The 22,364-nt window shown below is 41.4% G+C and overlaps 2 protein-coding genes across 3 annotated transcripts in view; one reads left to right on the forward strand and one right to left on the reverse strand.

Annotated features, from left to right (window-relative positions):
• LOC309507816 (uncharacterized protein) overlaps positions 1-3,441 on the forward strand; it is a 138,625-nt gene extending 135,184 nt beyond the window's left edge. The window contains exon 3 of the transcript XR_014209242.1: positions 3,107-3,441. The gene's annotated coding sequence lies outside the window, so the exon portion shown is untranslated. The remainder of the gene's footprint in view (positions 1-3,106) is intronic.
• A 53-nt stretch (positions 3,442-3,494) lies between these two features.
• Positions 3,495-13,653, reverse strand: LOC309507770 (uncharacterized protein). Of its 2 annotated transcripts, none has more exons than XR_014209239.1 (2): positions 3,746-13,653; positions 3,495-3,633 (listed from the first exon to the last, which is right to left on the reverse strand). XR_014209239.1 is itself a non-coding variant. In XM_082182141.1 (2 exons), the coding sequence occupies exon 2, from the start codon at positions 9,857-9,859 to the stop codon at positions 4,955-4,957; it is 4,905 nt and encodes a 1,634-aa protein (XP_082038267.1). In that variant the 5' UTR covers positions 9,860-11,106; positions 11,219-13,653; the 3' UTR covers positions 3,495-4,954. The 2 variants fall into 2 exon arrangements, 1 of the variants encoding a protein (XP_082038267.1); XM_082182141.1 differs by having other exon boundaries at positions 3,495-11,106; positions 11,219-13,653.
• Positions 13,654-22,364: the final 8,711 nt, after the last annotated feature.

A 22,364-nucleotide genomic window follows, 5' to 3' on the forward strand; every position in this document is an offset into this window, starting at 1 on the left:
TCGCTGTGAAAGTGTGTACATGCTATAGAGGGTGGTGATGAACAAATAAGAGACCACTATCGTTGTCTATGTTAGTTAGATTTCTGTAATTGACTTGTTAATGAGGTGACTGAGAACAGAAAGACAAGAGAGACTCAGTTTGATGTAAAAGAAAATATCTTTATTGATTTCAACCACTGTAACAAGCTTTCCTGTTTAAAATCCTAAAGATTTGCATAGTTAACGCTGCACTGTTCCAAGTGCAGTCTGGAATAAACAAACCCCTTAAATAATTTAAATTCCTGTGTTCAGTGTTGTCACTAACACTCTCACACCGGGCCACATTTGCAAACAGTGTTTTAACTACCTGAACTTGTTTCATGTTTTACAGAAAGAGTGATTTATTCGACAAATTGGTTTAGGCTATTGAGAATTTGTTTCAGAGAATGGGGTTTAGTGTTTTAGCAATTCAGAAAAACTGTATAAATGGCATTACCTGAAATTTTCCAATACTTTGTTGAACTTGAAAACTGTTTTGCAACAGCTGGTCATACTCCAACAGACAGTTTGGAGTCTACATCCCATCATCTTGAGGATCATATTTTCATTATTGCAACATTCTTAATGCTTATGAGTAATTGTGTTTATCAAAATGTTGCTGAAAACATTATGAACCATTATCGAAGGAATTTATGAATCTCTTAGATGTTGGCTGAAATAGCACTCCAGGTAGAAGCTGATATGCAAGTGCATGTACATTTGGAGAGTACATTTTGCATCACTTGTAGACAGGGGCTTCTGTGGGGGCTCCCTGTGAGGTGGATGGCATGTTTCTTTCTGTATTTATGTTTGCCTGATAAGCAGGAACTTCCAGGCCTGTGAGGTTCAAGGCAATCAGTCTTACCAGTATCATCACAGTTACCAGTATTATTCCCAGTACATGCATTATTGTAGCTCATCATTACTTAGGATTGCTGCCAATTTGCTAGTTTCATTCCATATATTCAAGTTTCATTCCATATATTCAGAGTCCCATTATAAATAATTTCCCATTAAAATATTTAGACTCAGACCAATATTTTGTGTCTAATTATTTATTTATACGTGGCAAGTAGCCATGTAATAAGTGGGATAATGTACATCCAGTCGGTTGTTATCTCAGAATATATACATACATACATATACACAATATATATATACATACATACATGCACGCACACACACACACACGCACACACGCACACACACACACACACACACACACACACACAAACACAAAGCACTTTAGAAATAAAGTTGACTTCCTGACTTGACTTGTATGCACATTCAGTAATATATATATATATATATATATAAACATACTGTATATATACAGTATATATATATATTGTTGTATGCATATATATATATATATATATATATATATATATATATATATATATATATATATATGCATACAACAATATAGATTGTTTTGCAGCAGATTCACAGTAGTAACAAATTCAAATTCTGCTGTAAAGCAGTTCTAACAAGCCAATAGTGCCATTATTCAGCTTGTCACTTCAGTGTTGATTCAGATCAGTTTAATAACTGTTTAGTATACTTATACAGTGTATTTGTGCACATACGTGTGACAAACTCCTGTACACTCCACTGCACACTGAACAAGCAAAATACACAAGATAGTAGTGTTTTACATTTTTCACATCTGTGTGCAGTTTGGTGTGTGTGTGTGTGTGTGTGTGTGTGTGTGTGTGTGTGTGTGTGTGTGTGTGTGTGTGTGTGTGTGTGGCTAATCATTTGATAACATAAAAATAATCTATTAAATATAGCTGCGAGCAGCGATTGCGGGCCCAAGCCGGTGGCACCGCCACCCTGGTGCCTTTAGTTACACTAAAGGCACCGCGGTGGCGGTGTCACCGGCTTGGGCCCTCCATCGCTGCTCGCAGCTATATTTTTATATATATATATATATATATATATATATATATATATATATATATATATATATCAGACAAGTAATATTCTCTGTCTTGTCACAAAAAAAAAAAAAAATATATATATATATATATATAATGAAGATGAAGTTGAAATATGTTCACAATCCCCTATGATGTCTTTATGTCCTATGTATGTATTCTGAGTGGCAGTTTCTAGATGATGAGGTTATGATCCGTGATAGCATTGGAAATAATTAGCCAAAATGTAGGCCTACAGTATGAGCCCTTTAACGTGTTAAAGTGATATAAAGCCATAGAATAGCTTTAATGTTTTTTTGTGACTGGGTATGTTTAGGCATAAAATAATATAAAAAAATATATATAAAAAATCTAACTTATTTAAAAAACACTGTGAGAGAGAGAGAAAATTCTCCAAAAAACCCACTTCAAACCAAAATATCTGACTTCCTGTTGGTCGGAGATAATGACTGTAAATTAGAAAGTTGTCCGGCTCGATGAGACCAATATACGTACTTATTTTTGTAACTGTGGGTAAAACTAACCCCCCCACTTTTGTCAAAAGCATTTAGAAAGTGACACACTTCCTGCTGCCAGTTGGTGGCGCTATAACTTTGACTCACAATAGTTACATCCATCTGATCGGCCTCTTACCACGAACACACTGCTGAAGTTTCATCAAGTTCAGTTAATGTATGCAGAAGTTATAACACTTTGTTTTTCTCTTTTCTTGCCATAAATTCGTTTCCTCGCCACGGCCAAACCGTTCGAGATATCAAAAATCCGTCCGCAATTTAGCATCCTCAATGTCTTGACTTCATGCTGCCCGAGTTTGGAGGCGACTGAATTAATTCTCTAGGAGGAGTGTTTCAAATTCCACAGCAAGCGTTTTCCAAACAACCCATAATAGCCGACTTCCTGTTGGGCTGGCGTAAAACTTAGAGCACGAAAGTTGTTCGGCCCGATGAGATCTATATGTGTACCGAGTTTCATATCATTACATGCAAGTGTGTTTGATTTATGGACAAGTGTTCGGATCAATACTTTGGTTTTTCAACGAACACCACTAACCACTCGGTGAGTTGCACAGTTTTGAAAACGAACGTTAAGGGTTGTTTTAAGGACATGTTTGTGCATGTCCATAGACAGCCACTCTGAAGCGGTCAAAGGCGATTCTAAAAGAGTCAAAAAGTCGAGACAGGACCCATCGTCAAAATTTCTGTGTCCACCACTCTAGTTCATCCAAAACAAACTACAAAATAGACTCAAGGTGTTAAATACCGGAATTATCCTTTAACCCCCTGAGGTCGGCTGTCGCGCCGGCGCGATAGGCTGGTTTTTTTCCTTATCAGTTTTTCAGAGATGAAAAGTACTCTGTTGATTTTGATCTTACATACTTGTGTTTTACATCACTCAATCCTGTTAAGTGTGTATTATTTTTGTGTATATTCACAATAAAAACAAAGTGTTGTGCTTTTCGCCAAATAAAGAAAAATAAACATGATGCGAGTTCTGCTTTCTCTCTGTCAGTGTAGTCCATTCTGAAATACGTCCGAAAATGAACTGTAACTCAGCGAATACTCAGTGTAGCTCTCTTCACAACACAGACACAGGTCGGTTCTTTGAAACGGGCGTTTATTGCTGTGGGCACGTCTGATCTCTCTGACACATCAACGCTTTGTTCACGCCGTGAGAACTACATTTATAAATGAACACAGTACAAATATATCAGTGCATTATACAGTATAGCTTTAGCAAATGAAAATACAAACAACATCTAGCTTAATAAAGACAATGTGACAAAATACCTCGTTGGCCGCTTGTCGTGAAAAGAGGTTATTAAATCCTTTAAAGTCCCTTAAAAGTCCATTTGACTGTCTGCATTGACTTCAGACATCTGCTACTTTTAATGCAGTTTAACAAAGTCTCGTAGCCATCTGCTCCGCTGGAACCCAAAACAGTGCGTCGACTAAACGGTTGTACCGGTAACACAAACAGAGAACATTAGTTCCGGGACAAATCGTAAACGCATAAAATGGACTAAATACACTGTTGACCACGTCTTATTCAGCTGCCTATTTACCCTTTAGCTCTTAAATATGCATTACATTATTAACTTTACATTAAGTTAATTTTTATTTATTACATGAAATTATGACAGCAATTATGAACTGTGCATCATGAACACACGAGTATTTATGCAACAACACTTACACTCCCACCAAATCACTCATTAACTTGAAATGTGGGATAAAAAAAATAAAAAAAAGTTTTTATAAAGACAAAACAATCAATAAAGTGTTTTAAGACTGAATGAATGTGATCTTATGTATGTGACTTAGTTGGCCTCAAGTAAGGTAACTACTTTGTGAATAGGTCTTTCGAGGTAGACTGTTTTAGTAAGTGACTGTCCTTTACCAGTAGTGTCCCCGACTAGTAGCTTCAGCTTCCGCACCATACCGTCTGCACTAGGGTGAACTTCTACAACCCTGGCAAGCTTCCATTCATTTCTTGGTGAGCTGTCGTCTTGTAGGATCACAATGTCATCTACTTGTGAATTTCGTGATGTTCTTTGCCATTTCTGTCGTTGTTGGAGGTTTAGCAAGTATTCCCGCTTCCATCTTTGCCAGAATTCATCAGCTAGGAACTGCACTCTTCTCCAACGTTTGCGCAGATAGAGATCTTCTTTGCAGAACTGTCCAGGAGGGGGCAGAATAACTGATGATTTCATTGTTAGTATATGGTTGGGAGTGAGGGGCTCCGGTCCGGTGGGATCGTGAAGATGTTCAACACTTAGTGGCCTGCTGTTGATTATAGCCATAGTTTCGTAGAGAAACATTCTCAGAGATGTGGTGTCGAGTCTGCTTGCGGATTTGTCAAGCATGACAGTCAAGATGCTTCGGATTGTTCGAATTTGACGCTCCCAAACTCCACCCATGTGGCTTGCTGATGGGACGTTCGTTACAAATTCGCAACCGATTGCTCGTTGACGTTCTTGGTCCATTCCCTTGAGCAACTCAGAAAACACTCTCCTGGCACCCATGAAATTTGATCCATATTCCATTTGCACGCAGCTCGTTCATAGTCATGCCTCTTCCTTGATGGCGCACACGCTCGTGATAATATTTGACTAGCAGGGCTGACACATGAGAGTTCTTCGGAAGTATTGCCGGATGTTTTACATCATGGTGTAAGGCTGATCGAGATAGCCGTCCTCCCACCCTGAGAACATTGTTCTTGTCCAAGAAGGCATTCAGCCGGCTTAACTTGTTGTGCTTGTTCAGGGTGTTTTCTTTCTGGAGCTTGATTTGCTGAATGTCTTCAGCAAAAGCTTCTTCTTGCACCAGCTTGATAATAAAGATTTCGGCTTCTCTTCTTTCTTCAAGGCTAGTTGCTTCCTTTGTTCTTGGCTGATGTCCTTTGAATTCTCTGATGAATCTCTTGAGCCTAGCAGCAGCTCTCACTGCTCTGGACCAGTCAGAAAACTTTGTGAAGCGGTTCACCATTGAATTCACCTCTTTCATCTGGACTGCGTGAACATGGGCTTTGCGAAGCTCAGGATCGGTTGTTTCAACTTCTCCCACCATTTCCTCTTTACATGGAAGATTCTGCTGCCAAAGAAAGTCAGGTCCTTTCAGCCAGTTAGACTCCCTCAACTGAACCGCAGTCAGTCCTCTTGAGGCGTGGTCGGCTGGATTATTTCCGGAGCTGACATGTCGCCATTGTTCAGGGTTTGTGCTAGATCTTATGCGTTGGATCCGATTGGCTACAAATGTGTGAAACCTCTTGGCATCATTGTTCACATAGCCAAGGACCACCTTTGAGTCAGTCCAGTAATATTCTTCCAGGTTTTCAATCTCGAGCTCCCGTTTGACAACATCGCCGTTGCGGACTGCAGTCACAGCTGACGACAGTTCAAGTCTTGGGATGGTCGTTAGTTTGGTAGGGGCTACTCTTGCCTTCCCCATGACAAGTGAGCAACTGATCTGTCCTGTTTCACTTATTGCTCGGAGATAAGAACATGCACCGTATCCATTGAGACTTGCATCTGAAAAGTTGTGTAGCTCATAACGCTTGACAGAGTCAAAATGTGATGGAAGGTAACTTCTTGGAATATTCAGCGCTGCCAGGTGTGGCAAATCCTTAAGCCATAACTCCCATCGTGACAGAATGTGTTCGGGGAGACCTTCATCCCAGCCTACCTTTTCTCTACATAGCTCCTGAAGGATCTGTTTGCCGACTAATATGAAGGGGGCCACAAACCCTAACGGATCATAGACGGAGGCGACTGTTGAGAGAACTCCTCTCCTTGTCAGTGGACTTTCTTTAACTACGACTCTGAATTTGAATTCATCGGTTTCGATGCACCACTGAACTCCAAGTGCTCGCTCAATGTGAAGTTCTCCTAGGGCCATATCTTGATCTTTGGTCTGTGTACATTCTTCCTGTGGTATTACGGCAATCACTTCTTTGTCGTTGGACACAAACTTGTGTAGCCGAAGCTTTCCTGTTCTGCACAAGGCTCTTGACTCTTCCACCAGATGAACGGCTTCATCGATTGATTTTACGCTTATTAAGCCATCGTCGACATAGAAGCTTCTTTGGATGAACTTGATGGACTCCTCACTGAACTTTCCATGACCCTGCGATGCCAGATGTTTGAGTCCAACGTTGGAGCAGCCGGGGGACGAAGCTGCCCCAAACAAGTGCACCTTCATTCTGTACACTGAGGGTTTGGAGTCCAGATCGCCTTTGTCCCACCAGAGAAACCTCAAGTAGTCTTGGTGTTCCTTAGCAACGTGAAACTGATGAAACATTCTTTCAATGTCGCACATAATGGCTATTGGGCCCTTTCTAAATCGACATAGCACTCCAATTAATGTGTTGGTCAGATCTGGCCCGGTCAGAAGATGATAATTTAGAGAGGTTTCTTGGAAACATGCTGAACAGTCGAAAACAACACGGATCTTCCCAGGTTTGTGGGGGTGGTAGATTCCGTGGTGCGGAATGTACCACGCTGGTTGGTTATCGAGTTCAGTCTGTGGAACCTTCTCAGCATCTCCTAGGGTTATTATGTCATTCATGAAATGGACATAATCCTTGTAATACTGCTCATTTTTTCTCAGTCTTCGCTCTAAAGAGGTGAGCCTTCGAACAGCACATTGTTTATTGTCTGGGAGATTAGGTTTGTCTGTCTTGAAAGGAAGTGGAAGTTCGTAGTGGCCATCTTCCTTCTGCCTTATACCCTTTTTCACTTTAGACAAGAAGAGAAGGTCTTCCTGAGAAACCGGGTTATCATCTGCAGTGTGATCTGTGAAATCGGATTCGAGAACCTTGATGATGTCTGTTGGACTGATCTCTTTGACTTGAGTTCTGCAAGCAAAGTGTACTTCCCTCTTTAACTCGACTGATTGATGCACAGCAGGCATCACCTGTCTCACTATGATTCTATGACTGGTTCCTATTGCATCGCCACAGTCACTTTCTGGATTCGAGCAGCCGACGATGCTCCAACCGAGGTCAGTTCGCTGTGCATATGGATGGGTTTCTTTGCCAGACAGGATCTCCCTTGGGAGAAGAGCTTGCTGACAGTTATAGCCAATCAATAGGCCTACTTCGCAGTCCAATGGTGGTGGAATCTTGTCTGCTAATTGTTCCAGATGAGGCCATTTTAGGGCTGTTTCAGACGTTGGAATGTGCGACCTGTCTGCTGGAATGAACTCTCGTGTGAAAAGTGGTGGCAATGGAATCCTTTTCTCTAAGTTGTATCCTCTCACTTGTAGATTTGTTAGCTTTTGACAGGGTATGACTGTTGACCTTGTAGACATTGTGGATAGTCGCAAACTGACGTTTTCTTTGTTTATGTTGAGATCCTGGGCCACTTCATCTAGAATAAAGGTTGTGTCGCTCTGTGTGTCTAGGAGTGCGTAGACAAGAACTTCTTGATCTGGCTGTTTTGTGGATGAGACCCAGACTGGAACGATTGGAGATGTTTGTGTGCTTACGCCATCTTGTATGACTCTGTTGGTGATTGCTGTTGCAGCTATCTCTTTGATGTTTGCCTTGTGCTTTAAGTGGTCATCTCCCTTTAGAGGTGTTGACCTTTGACGTTCAGTGAACTTGTCATCATGCAAACATGTTGGATGTCTTCTCTGGCACCTTTCACATGTGCTCTTGTTATCACATCTTCTCGAGTGATGGCCAGTCTTCAAACATCCAAAGCAAAGCTTCTCTGTATGCACAAACTTGACGCGATCTTGAACTGTCTTTTCAAGAAACCTTCTACACTTGGCGAGGACATGTCCTGTTCTTTTGCAGAAAACACACGATGGAATGCTGCTCTCTGTTGTGTTTGTAGACAGTGTCTTGGCTTGTATGGTTTGGCTTCGTGGATACCTTGGTTTCTCACTTTCCACATTCTTGAGTGCTTGTACTGAGGATATGGGATCACAAGCGAGATCTGCTTCCTTCGACAGAAAGTCTACAAACTCTTTGAATGGTGGGTACTCAGCTCTTGCTTGTCTGACTTCCATTGCTTTGCGATTCCATCTGGACACCAACCAGTCTGGTAATTTCAGCAGGATTTTTTGACTCTCATTGCAGTCGTTGAGAACTTCCAATGTCTTAATGTAGGGCATTGCTGCCTCACAGCTCTTAAGAAAGTCTGCAAATTCTCTTAGTTCACAACCATCCTTAGAGCTTATTTTTGGCCATGCGTGCAGCTTGTCTCTGAAGGACTTCCCAATCATGAAAGGGTCTCCGAAACGTTTTTCCAGCAGCTGCCAGGCTGAGTCATATGCTGCTTCAGTTCCTAGTAGGACAAATCCCTCGACGGCTTTCCTTGCAGCGCCACCTAGGTACTTTCTAAGGTAGTACAGTTTTTCATTCTTTGGAATGTTTTTCCTGTTAATTAACGCTTCAAAAGATAGTTGCCAGTCTTTGAATTTCAAAGGATCTCCAGTGAATAACGGAGGCTCTGGTGTTGGAAGACGATTAGCGCTTATAGCTTCTGCTAGCACGTTGACCAAATCAGAGCTGTTCTGCACTTGTGGTATGGGCACTAAAGTTGGTGTAGCTTGAGATCCCAGTTGCAGGCTTTGTGGACTATGGAGGGTTTGCATTGTAACTGGAAAAGATTGAGGAATGAATGGGGGACTTGAGGCATGGAGAGTTTGAGTTGTGACTGGTAGAGATGGAGGAATGAATGGGGGACTTGAGACATGGAGAGTTTGAGTTGTGACTGGCAGAGATGGAGGAATGAATGGGGGACTTGAGGCATGCAGAGTTTGAGTTGTGACTGGCAGAGATGGAGGAATGAATGGGGGACTTGAGACATGGAGAGTTTGAAGTTCTCCTGCTGATGCAACAGTATGTAGCAAGTCAGTCGCTTCGAAATTTTCTTCGACTTGGTTGTAGACCTTTACTCGAGCTCTTGCAGCGTTCAACTTCTTCACTTCTTCGAGACGTTCGAGTTTTCTACGCCTCTCTTGCATTGCTTGCTGTCTGGCTAGGTTCTCAGATTCAAACTGTGCCAGCCGTTGTTTATCTTCAACCTCTAACCTTTGAAGTGCTGTCATTTCTCTTTCTTGCTCATCCAACACTGCCAAAACCTCCTGTGATGCAGCAGCTTCAGCAGCAGCCTCATTTCTTTTAAGTGAGTGGATGCTAGAGTGGGCAGATCCAGATTTTGATTGATGAGACAGTGGCCTTGATGGAGAACATGTAGAGTTTAGGATCGATCCAACATCAGGCCAGGGTTCTTCTTCTGTTGTAAGGCCTTCAAGATGCCTTTCTGCCTTTCGAATAATAAATCCTGACAGCGATACACATGTGTCCACTCTGCGCCGCAGTTCTGGTTCAGGAACTTGGATTTGACGTAACTCTTCATAAATTATCTTTACATTGGAACACGTACTTTTCATGTTCTCAATTAGCTCATACAATTCATCTTTGGAAGCCTCATCAGTCAATATTTCTTTGCTTGTTCTTGCATGATACCTCCACTTCTCATAGAGTATTCTTTACCGACGTTGTACGCTCTTTAGCCTTTCTTCTTTAAGTTATTTTCCCTTTTCTGTTAGGGTTCGGGTTCTTTCACTTCTTCGTAGCCTTTCTACTTCTTCTGCAGCTCCATTGTCTATAGCTTCGGCTTGAGCAGGTGATTTGGCATTCTCATGACAGGTCTCGGTGCTTGAGTTAGACATACTGAGGCTGTGTGTACATGTAAGCTACAGCAGGCTAAGTGTGATTAACTAGGAAGGTTGTTAGTAATTATGTGAATCTTAACAGATGTGTGGAGACTGTGAGCGAAGTCTAACTCTAAATACAAACTTCAATATTGCATCCCAGTAACTGTGCCAGTATTTAAACTTCTCTAGACTTCAAGTTGACTTAAGACTAGGAATTAGTTTGGCACAAACATGCAAATATAAACCTTAATTGTAGATTGAATATGCTCAGAAATGCATTAAATCATTTGTACTTTGCACATGAAAATTTTCACATCAATGGAGCTACCCTTTAAACTTAGCTTAAGTTGCCCTTTAACTTCTGTTACCTTTCAAAAAAAATTTTATTTTAATTTTTTTTACATTTTAAAATAAATAAATAAATAAATAAAATTATACAAATCTCGATTTTAACCTATAATGTCCTTTCCTTTGACCTATACTAAGACGTGTTAATTTGCTTAAGAGGTGGGATTTTCTTCTTTAAAATTTGTTGCATGTAACAATCATGAATACCAGCACATTAGATGTATCCTCAAACACAGGCTAGAAACAGTATGCAGGGGGTAATAGACTTGAATCCTTAATTGCAATTTCCAAGTTAAACCACTTCTCACACCACTTTAACTTGAGGGGGATTTGGTAGAGCTCTTTCTGGCCTTTACACGGAAAGTTGCACTTTCAACAGAGTCTAATAACCGCTGCTTGCGGTAGCCATGTCGACAGTGTGTCCTGGGCTTTGCTTATCTGATATGCTGGATCTTCGTCACGTCGTTACCCGCCGTGGTCTTGTCGTCTCTCCTACCCGCGCCGAGCAGTCGAGTTCTCACTGTAGCTCTCTTCACAACACAGACACAGGTCGGTTCTTTGAAACGGGCGTTTATTGCTGTGGGCACGTCTGATCTCTCTGACACATCAACGCTTTGTTCACGCCGTGAGAACTACATTTATAAATGAACACAGTACAAATATATCAGTGCATTATACAGTATAGCTTTAGCAAATGAAAATACAAACAACATCTAGCTTAATAAAGACAATGTGACAAAATACCTCGTTGGCCGCTTGTCGTGAAAAGAGGTTATTAAATCCTTTAAAGTCCCTTAAAAGTCCATTTGACTGTCTGCATTGACTTCAGACATCTGCTACTTTTAATGCAGTTTAACAAAGTCTCGTAGCCATCTTCTCCGCTGGAACCCAAAACAGTGCGTCGACTAAACGGTTGTAGCGGTAACACAAACAGAGAACATTAGTTCCGGGACAAATCGTAAACGCATAAAATGGACTAAATACACTGTTGACCACGTCTTATTCAGCTGCCTATTTACCCTTTAGCTCTTAAATATGCATTACATTATTAACTTTACATTAAGTTAATTTTTATTTATTACATGAAATTATGACAGCAATTATGAACTGTGCATCATGAACACACGAGTATTTATGCAACAACACTTACACTCAGTCAAACAGGCATACAGACACACAGGCATGAAGCTTGAATTCTCTTCTTTTAAATTAAGTATTTTTTATAAAAAAAAACAAATATTCACAGTTTATGTAATATGTATGAAAAGAGAGAGACTCATGTACTTAACGACACTGTGAGGAATAATACTATCTTGATAATAATCCTGGAAAATTTACCTCAGAAGTTCTGGAAGTTTCATTTCGAGGAGCAAACGGATCCGGCTGAGGAATAGGTCAGTTCTAGCCTGACTTCGTCATACTCATATTCTAGGCAGAATGTGAGTCTGATACTGCTCCATAGGGCTTTGATTATGAGGCGTGTCTTAATCTATGGTACGCAATATGATTTCAGTGAGGAAATAATTGTTTGTTATGTTTTTCCTGCTTAAAAATGGACACTATAACAATATCAATAAACATTATCATTATTTTTTTATTTATTTATTAATTAAAAGTTTGTTGCCTCAAGGCAACATTGTACCACAATGGACAAATTTAAACATTTGACATTTTCATGAAGAAAAAATTTATGTATTTATTCAAAACATCAATTTCTTTAACTAAACACTTGAACAAACATATTTATCAAGTTTTTAATGAATTACACATTTCATATTTAATAAAAAGTAACATTTATTATCCAGCTGTTGCCCTCAGGCAACATTGTACCATCGTGGAACGCAAGTACTACAAACCATCATATCATCAAGTTATCATATCAAAACATTACAATCGGTGTTGTTTCAAGGTAAAACATTAACAATCACCATAACCTTATCCTAATATGAACCTCATCCTAACTCTGCTGTCTCTCCGGTAGAGGAGCCAGGCCACAACAACAGCCAGATCAAACATGTGGAAGACCTCCCTGGCCGACCTAATGACCCGTGTGGTGTCAGGGGGGGCCTGACGGGAGCCCCCCGATTATCCGAGACCCCCAGAAGTAGGGCCGCCTTCATCCTCAATTTGGCGCCACTCGCCCCTGTCCCACTAACCCACTATTTGTCCGATTGCCCACTATAGTGGCCAAATGTCCCGTTGACCCCCCTGACCGGTCCCAAGCCACGCCCTCGTCCCACGAACCCACTATTTGTCCGATTACCCACTATAGTTGCCAAATGACCCGTCGGGCCCCGCTGACCACTCACAAGCCATGCCCTCGTCCCACGAACCCACTATTTGTCCGATTACCCACTATAGTGGCCAAATGTCCCGTTGACCCCCCTGACCACTCCCAAGCCACGCCCTCGTCCCACGAACCCACTATTTGTCCGATTACCCACTATAGTGGCCAAATGACCCGTCGGGCCCCGCTGACCACTCACAAGCCACGCCCTCGTCCCAGGAACCCACTATTTGTCCGATTACCCACTATAGTGGCCAAATGACCTGTCGGGCCCCGCTGACCACTCACAAGCCATGCCCTCATCTCACGAACCCCCTATTTGTCCGATTACCCACTATAGTGGCCAAATGACCCATCACTATTTGTCCGATTTCCCACTATAGTGGCCAAATGTTTTCAGTTTGCAAAAATGCAAATACATTTAGATAATTCAAACTTCTTTCCTTACAAATAAAATATACTTGTATTCAAACCTAGTATGCCTGGTATGGCCTTATTTGATTCCATTATGGTACAATGTTGCCTCGAGGCAACATGCAGTTTTATGTAATTTCCTATGAAACATTTGATGATATATAATGTAAAGTTTTTGAAAATACTTCTTTACTTACCAATGAAGGTGACTCAGATTTTTTGTAATGGATTATCTGGACAGAAATTAGTGAAAAATGCCCTTTTCACTGGAGAAAATATGGAGCCATGTGACATGTGCACGTGTGCTGAAAGAGGGACCAAAATGAACCCCTGTGGTCATGTGGCCACTCTTTTGCATTTTCATTAGTTAGTATTTGAGTTCCCCTCCCCTTAGAGAGCATTGACCAATTACATTTTATTACGTTTTTATTATAAAAAAGCTAAAATAGACTATGTTGCTTGGAGGCAACACTGTACCATAGAGCAGTGGTTCCCAAACTTTTTGAAAGCATGGCACCCCTTTGTAGTGTTTTTTTTTCCACGGCACCCTAACCCAATTAAACTAAACGAACATATGTGCATACATATATACAATTATATCCAGATGAGCAAACAACCAATGAAGCATAAACAGCAGCATGAATTTATTATGAATGCATTACAACAGACATAATATGAGGCGAAACAACCCCTTCAGATGAATCATCAGTCCATTAATAACTGGACACACGTCAACAGACTGATTTTAACCAATAAGGCTACTGTATGTGAGAATCATTGGAATAAAACAGATTTAAAGATACTTAACTCTTTAAATAATAATAAACAACTCCAAATATTTTTGCATATGTTGGTGTATGATATGATTTTAAAATATGCTGTAAACAGGGTTAGCCTATTATAGTTTTGCATTTTTTCATTAGTTTTTATTTCGTTTTGACTTTTTGTTTTCAAATTCAGTTTAGTTTTAATTAGTTTTTAAAGTGGGTTTGCTAGTTTAGTTTATTTTGTATTTTTTGAAAATGCTTAGTTTTCGTTTAGTTTTTATTAGTTTTAGTGTTAGTTTTAGTCTTTTTTTTGTAATTTGGGTTATTTGTCAGGGGCAAGATTCAGAAAGACATAATGACATAACATTATTTAATATTTGAATCACAGCTAGTGTTTTGACATCGACAACCACAACCAAAAAGTGCATTTTTCCTCAAACTTGCGACTAGTTCACTTTCTAAAGAAGGCGCAATCGCTTCTCGGGTCGACAATAACACACTGACAAATTTATATTCAGAATTTAAAATATTTTTATACCACTTTTTAATGTGTGATTGTGTAAAGGTGTTCACAAGATAGAGAGACCAACCTTTCGCGAACTTGCTTTCAACGTCGAACGAACACTCGTTCTCATGGAGACGCGGTGTGCACAGAGGGGAGGAGCTGTGTGTTTGTGTGTGTGTGTGTGTGTGTGTGTGTGTGTGTGTGTGTGTGCGCGCGCGCGCGCATGTGAGAGACGCGTCGCATGAGTGACAGAGAGAGCAGGGAAAGGAAATGCAGCTGAACGAATACGCTGCGTGTTTTAAATAGCGTTTTTTCCCACCTAGTTTTCGTTTTTTCGTTCGTTTTCGTTAACGATTATAACCTTGGCTGTAAAAGGTTATTATATGGTACGATAGTTATTTTAGGCTGTTTAAATTGGAAAATAAAGCTGAGATTCTGCGGCACCCCTAGCCAGTTGTCACGGCACCCCAGGGTGCCGCGGCACCCACTTTGGGAACCACTGCCATAGAGGGTTAACCGAACCAGAAAAAAAAACAACCTCTGCACTCAATTGGATAGACCTACAACCAATCAGAGCAATGCAGTAAGTGACGTATGTTGAGCGACGCATAGTTGTCAACAGAGCTCAACTGCACACACGCAGGAAGAAGTAGTAAAGTAATGAGTAAAGTAATAATAAAGCACTCCATGAGTGCGAACAAAGGAGAAACTACAATGACCACAGGGTTTTCATTGCGTCCCATCTTCTTAGCGACCATCGGAGTCAGCTGATAAATGAAACTTTTGCCGAATCCCGTAGGAAGGACGGCAAACACATCTTTCCGATCGACAAATGCCTTGATTGCGGTTCTCTGTTCGTCTTTTAAAATGAATGCGCTGTCGATTTCTTTTATAACAGACGCGATAGCGGAATCTAAACATCTCAATTCTCCTGCTGCAGTCATCTTTGTTGAAAACCAATTCAACCCAAGCGCTCTTTGGTGACGTGGGTGATTACGTAACCGCAGATCATCTGTCCATCATCGATTAAAGCCCGCCCTGGCAATTTGATTGGCTCGGCCTTCTGGGAGCCGAGCATAATTACTCCTCAACGGATCGAGTCCAGACCGAACTTCCCGACCAAAAAATGTTGTGGGCGGGGTTCGGGCTGGCACCCAGGCTAGGTCAGTTCTATTTGCTTTGTTCTAATCGCAAGTGTCTGTACACGCAAAAAGACTGTTTGAATATGAATCGCGTTTCTGTGTGTGAATGAATGAACGCACAGATGCGTGCTGTTGTGTAGCTACTACAGCTGGCAAAAAGACTGTTTAAATATGAATCGCGTTTCTGTGTGTGAATGAATGAACACACAGATGCGCGCTGTTGTGGAGCTACTACAGCTGGCAAAAATACTGTTTAAAAATGAATCGCGTTTTTGTGTGTGAATGAATGAACAGCTTTTACCAAACTCTATTGCTATACTGAGATGAGTAAAAATTCGACTACAAAATCGGATAGATTATAAAGTTTTTACTGTAAAATACTGCCACATCAAATAAGCTTATAATGTTGCCAATTTCTGCTCATATGAATTGAATTACGTATGATAAAATGTATACTTTAGTTTTTACAAAGAAAGATTACACTGGAAATATTGTTACAATTTTAAATGTTGTTGTAATTGTACAACCTTTAAAAAAAAAAAATATATATATATATATACAAGGATAGATGTAAACAAAATCTTAAAATGTCAATATAAGTCTTCTCTTTAAATAATTTTATTATGCTTTATTAGTGACACATTTGGGTAGAGAATATATTCCAAATCTGAAAATACAGTATGAGAACAATTAACTGCACAATTACTACAAATGTTTACCCTGGATATTGTAACGGAGAGCAGATCACCAGTTGCAGGGTGATTAAATCAAATTAATTAATGCAGTCTAAATCTACAAAACCCCTGTCTCGCTCTGACTCAAGCTATTCTCACATTCCAAAGCACTCTCATTTACGACACCTCTGCTGTTTTGAGATTGCTCTGCGCAAGACGTGCAGCCCAAACGGCGCCGAAAAATGGTGTAAATCATTGTCTATCTCTCACTCTACATGATCTCTTACGTCTAAACCAACAGAGACCGTCTGTTATGGCCGGGAGAGCCTAACGCTGACCAATGAGAGCGATCCCGAAAGCGGCCCCCCCCAGGGAGTCTCTCGGACACTGATTTACACATAGACACTAATTAACTCTTCCCAACAATAAAACAGTGTTGTAGAGACCAGATGCCCAAAACATGTGGTCTGTGCCTAATACATCAATCCAAAGAGCCAAACGCACGCACACACATAAGCCTCACCCGCAGCGACGGGGACAAGAGTTCAGCGGACGGGTATGAACTTTCAAGACGCACTCACATACACACACACAGAAACACACGCAGATCCCACCACGTGGGACCAAAATCCTTGTATGAAATATTTTAAATGTATTTTCTTGATGTGTGTCTGATCCCCTGTCCCAAATATTATGCCTATGTAGTTTGTTGGCCTGTAATCACTCTGTGGTGCCCACAATTACAAGAAATGATGTACCTCCTTGATTTTAGATATTAGAACTGTCATTCGCGGTATTGCCGTGTTCCACGAACCCCAACGATGCTGAATCTTTAACACAAAATATCAGAGAATGCATTGTTTTATTAAATACCAGTGGTATTAAGTTATGGACGAATTCATTGTTCAAAACCCCGCGGAAAGGAGGCGTATAGACCTCAAAACGTCAGGAGGTGGGCCCATACGTTGTTAAAGACGATTGGCCCACGTACGTGAGGGAGGCGTGAGTTTAGCCCTTTAAAATTGCGCGCCCCTATCCTCTCATTGCAGTCCGCCAGAGAGAGAAGACGACACGCCTCCTTCCCTCAAGGAAGCTTCGCTCGCTTTTATTTTCCTTTTTATTTTCCTTTTATTTCCAAGTCTTTTCTTAGAACTACTATAGTATAGTCTTCTGAAACCAACCCACAAAACCAACTTAAGGCTAAAGATAATCTTTGCTGAGTCTTCGCTCGCTCCAAGTCGCCATAGCAACCAGAACGCTGTGACCACGTGATCCAGGTGTCTTTATCCAACACAGACGAAAGCACCCAAGGAAGGCCGATCTTTCAAACAGAGTAACGTAGATCTTTTAAATTTGCAATCTGAAGGAAATGCTGTTTAAAGTGGTCTAAATATTACTGAGAAACGTTGGGGTTTTGTGGTGAATGACTAAAACTGTTTCTATCTCTCTCTCTAAATTCTCTTTCACACACACAAACATACACGTTCACACACACACACACACACACACACACACATACTCTCACCCACGTGTGCCGAGATAAACACACTACCACGTGCTCACGGAGCGACACACCCACCTTACAAACGCTACCATCTCCACATTTCACACACACACCTAAAATCATTCGTATCTCAACTATTAGTTTCCTCTCGCTGAGTTTCTCTCTCTCTCTCTCTCTCTCTCTCTCCCAAATCTCTCTCTAAAACCTTTTTATTTTGTTGTATTTCTGTATTACGATCGTTATATTGCCTGTTTTGTTTATGCATTTTTACTCCTGCGTGATTTAAAATAATTGTGTAATCGCTAGCCTGTTTAAATAAACTTTGTTAAATCATTTGAATTAAGTTTGCCTGCTTTGTTTCAAATTCTGAGTCCCTGATGAGTGCAGATTGTACCTTATAAGCTCTACGATTGGTTTTATTCTTAAAAGAAACCTAAAATTGTCTAAAACACGGAGATAATTATCTTCTTTGTGGCCACAAGAAAGTGTTATCTATCAGTGTTAAAGACGCCCGATCTCTGTTCATAAATTATACATTCTGTCCGCTGGACGGCCAGTCTGCATGGTAAATGAACATTCGTCAACTTCTACCTCAAATTCCCCCAAATTGAGTAAATGCTACCCGTCTCTATCAGTGATTATTACAAGTAATTGTGTAATCGCTGATACAAGCCGAGGTCTTGACCTATTCCCTAATTTGAATAAATTAATTTATGGAAGCAACAGATGCATATTCACATTGATGAATATTACCGCTAATTTGAGCTAATTAATTCCCCAACACAAAGTCATTGTTGTTACATAAATATTGGTGGAGAATGCGGGCACTCTCATACTCAGTTTTGATACAAATTGTGCAATTTGATATTCATGTGTGATTTTTGAAAGTTTAACGTTTTTGTGCGCGTTTGAATCTTGTAACGTTACTAAACAAGTATTGAATTACTGAATAAGTCGACTCGAAAAACTGATCAAAGGGCAAAAAGCCATAACCCACCAGTTAAGTCTGGTCGTGGAGAAAAACTGCAGTTAAGTTTACAGTAGTGTTGCGAGTCCAAAATTAGAGGAAAATAAACATCTCTTTTGCTTGACCGTACATGTAATTCTGTTTTAATACCTGTGTTGGAACAAAGGAGTCCATCAGGCATTGTTACCGGTATTTCTGTAAACCCCGAGAGCAAAGTAAGCTACTCCGGTCAGAAAGAATATATTCTATTGTATGTCGCTAGCAACGACACTTACGGGTTAAACCACTGGCTTTGCTAACCAGCAAGAAACCCGCGTTATAGTTCTGCACGGAACAGAAACAAAAGATCCGCCGTGATCTCTCAAGAATTTATTTGCAGTGTGATTTTTGTGTTTGCAAAAGGTCTGCGTGACCTTTTTAAAGAATTTATTTGCAGTGTGATTTTTGTGTTTGTAAAAGGCCTGCACGCGTGAAATTGCGATTGCTGAAGTCAATCTTACAGGCGTGTATTGTTCTCATGTTTTAAATTTACCACCTCGTGTCTTTGCTCCGCGTAAGCGCAACACTGCCACCGCGTGGTCGAAGACGGGGTAAACACCCGTCGGCCATTTCCTTCCGCCTTGATTTTTGGTGATAAAAAAATAAAAAAATAAATTCGCGGTCGTAAGTATCTAAGACGCTGTTTAAATACATATTTGTATTTACAGCTCGCTAAGTTCGTTTAAAACAACCCTTGTATTTTGGACTGAGACAGTTTATTGTGAATTTAAATTCCCAGAAAAGAAACCGGAAATTATAGGGTGTCTCAATCCAAAAGCACTGATAGTTCACCCGGAAGAGGACAGTGCCCCACGTGGCCACACCCCTCCAGGTCAACTATCCCTCTTCTCCTCAGGGTCACTATACCCTGCTGTGTTTTCCACTTCTAAATCTACATTGATGATTCTGTTTGGGTTTATTCCCATTTTTAAATAATCATTTAATAACAACTTCAATGTTATAGTGATTATTTTATTTTGTTGTTGAAATCCTTCCATTTCTAAAAAAAAAAAAGGAAATTTTTTTTTTTTGTTATTCCCAATCATCATACCCCTGAGAAAGACAGAGCCCCCTAGTGGAAGCTCCCTGTCCAAGTCAGCTTTCTACAAATTTACTCCGTTGAATTTCATTCCATAGATGCTGATTTCGAATGATTAGTTTGTAATCATTACAAAATAACTTAAGTGTTGTTTGATTGTTATAAATAACCATTCGAATTCTCTGTTAAGGTACCCCAGGATTATTTGGATTTGATTTTAAGCCAATTTTGAATTAAAAGTTTAAGTGTGTCCAACAGTTAAGGCGAACCGACGAGAGGAAGAGCGCCCCCTAGAGGCTCTATTAAACCACTACAGTGGTCTACCGCACCGCTTCTCCTGTTTCCACCTACATCGAGAAACCGCTAACCTTCTTCTGTTTCACCTTTAACTGACAAGACCATACACCCCTTTAATTCGTTTTTTCCGCTTCAAGGTTGGTTTAATTTTACTTGGTTTTTATTTTTCTCTCCTCTACGAAGTTTTATTTTGTTATTATTGTTTTACCACATAACTCCATTTGGTGTAAGCAAGAAATCTTAATTCACTTTAGAGTCCCTTGTTTCACTCCATGTTGTGGCTCTTATAGGCAAGAATCTCAGCACTTGCAGTGGACTAGAGTGGTCCCGGTTTGACCTCTGTGGGTGAGTCTCCCGACTGACGTTTCCGACACTGACCGTGCGGTGACCCTTGAGTTTCTCTTACCTCTGCCACGGGCGGCGGCACGCAGTGCGTGACCTCAGCAATCCGGTGCTTCGGAGTGTCAGCCATAAAAACCGACGCAAGAGTCAATTGTTGGGACCGCTGCGCAAACACTAGGCAGCCCCTGCCATCGTTCTGTGACGCACCCACCTTTGCATTGCGTTTGGTTGGTTGATATCTCCGGAACTACTAGGATTGTGTTAAAAGTCACCCTGTTTGAGGGGTCGTGTCCGCGAGCAGAGTAACGGAGAATCCAAGGTCACGGCGGCCAGGTGTTCGGGGCGCCAGGAAGGTTGACCGCGCTCGGGGAGGGCCGGCCGGGGCGACCTCCGTCCATTTCAGGTAAGACTAAATCATTTGAAAAAAAAAAGAAAACTCTGCCTCCCACTATAAGCCACATAATCTTAAATATCTCCCCAAGGCACATCCTTTGTGCTATTAGTGTCCAAATTACTGCTCAGATCAAATCACTGATATTTTTTTGTTTTTGTTTTTGTGTTCAATTTCTGTTTCTTCCTCCCCTTTAAATCCTCGCCTACTCGTGCCTTGCATGTTCTGTGGTAACTTGTTTTTCAGTGCACCAACGAGACCCCAAAAAGCTAAGTAATAGAGGGACAACTGAACAGTCTCTATTCCGGGTCCTATGCTGACCCGCCTAACTGTCTAAAGTCAGTTAGCCCAAAGTTCTATAGACGGCATACCGTCCTATAGTTTATTAGCTTCACGACACGATTGCATTGGCCCTTCTTGTGTGTGTGTGTGTTGTGTTTTCTCTCGCCTACAGTGAGTCAACATGTCGCGCTCATCCAGCCCTGCGGCTCACTGGAGTAGCCTGGAAGCGTGGTTGTCCGCCATGACTTCCGGCTGTCTATCCAAAGACTTCGGTGACCCAAAACTCCTGACCCAACAGGAACTGGACAACAACGTGGACCAGGTCATGTCCCAGGACCCCACGCAGGCCTACAGTTCAAAAGAATGGAGTCGCCTCATCGGGAGTCTCTCTCACTACCTGGTGTCCCAGGCACGTCTGCTGGAGGAGGACAAAGCCCAGCTGGAAAAGGACAAAGCCAAGCTGGAAAAGGACAAAGCCCAGCTGGAAAAGGACAAAGCCAAGCTGGAAAAGGACACCGCTGGACTAAAGACTCAGCTAAAGGAGGCCTGCAAACAAAAGGAGCTGGCACAACAACAACTGGACGAGCTACTTCTGGGAACTGAGGAGGAAACACACCCGGAACTACAACAGGAAGTGGAAAGACTACAACAGGAAGTGGAAAGACTACAACAGGAAGTGGAAAGACTACAACAGGAAGTGGAAAGATTACAGCAGGCCCTGGAGGACCTGCGTCTGGACACGGACAGGACAGTGGAGGCGGAGAAACAGACCACGGCTGCCCTAAATTCCAAGCTGCTACGTGGAGAGGATCTGCTAGCAAGAGCACGCACAGAATTAACGGACAGAGACGCTAGAGTCAAAGTTTGTGAAACATTTTTGCAGAAAGCCCGAGCCGAAATTGACGAGCTCATCCAACAAAGACATGAGCTTAAGGGCGAGCTGGACATGGTCCACTGTGAACTCAAACATGTGTACGACCTACAAGATAAGCGGGAGGGGGAGACACACACCACCCCATCTCTCCTTACCCGCGAACCTGCACTTCACAGCCAAACTATTAAAGCTAAAGAAGAAGAGGAAAGCCCACGCCCTGACACTATCTCACCTGCTGGCCCCGTCCCGGAAAGACGAGCCACCAGTCACCGCACAGCCTCTAAAGAACTGGACAAGCTGGCAAGAAACATCCCTACATTCAACCCAAATCCAGCAGGTGGCAACGACGTGCACTCTTATTTAACC

Source organism: Leuciscus leuciscus (genome assembly GCF_965113295.1).
Source record: "Leuciscus leuciscus genome assembly, chromosome: 10".
Taxonomy (NCBI): domain Eukaryota; kingdom Metazoa; phylum Chordata; class Actinopteri; order Cypriniformes; family Leuciscidae; genus Leuciscus; species Leuciscus leuciscus.

Excerpts from the sequence above, each read along its gene's own strand:
- LOC309507770 (XM_082182141.1), bottom strand. The coding sequence starts at position 9,859 with ATGAAAAGTACGTGTTCCAATGTAAAGATAATTTATGAAGAGTTACGT.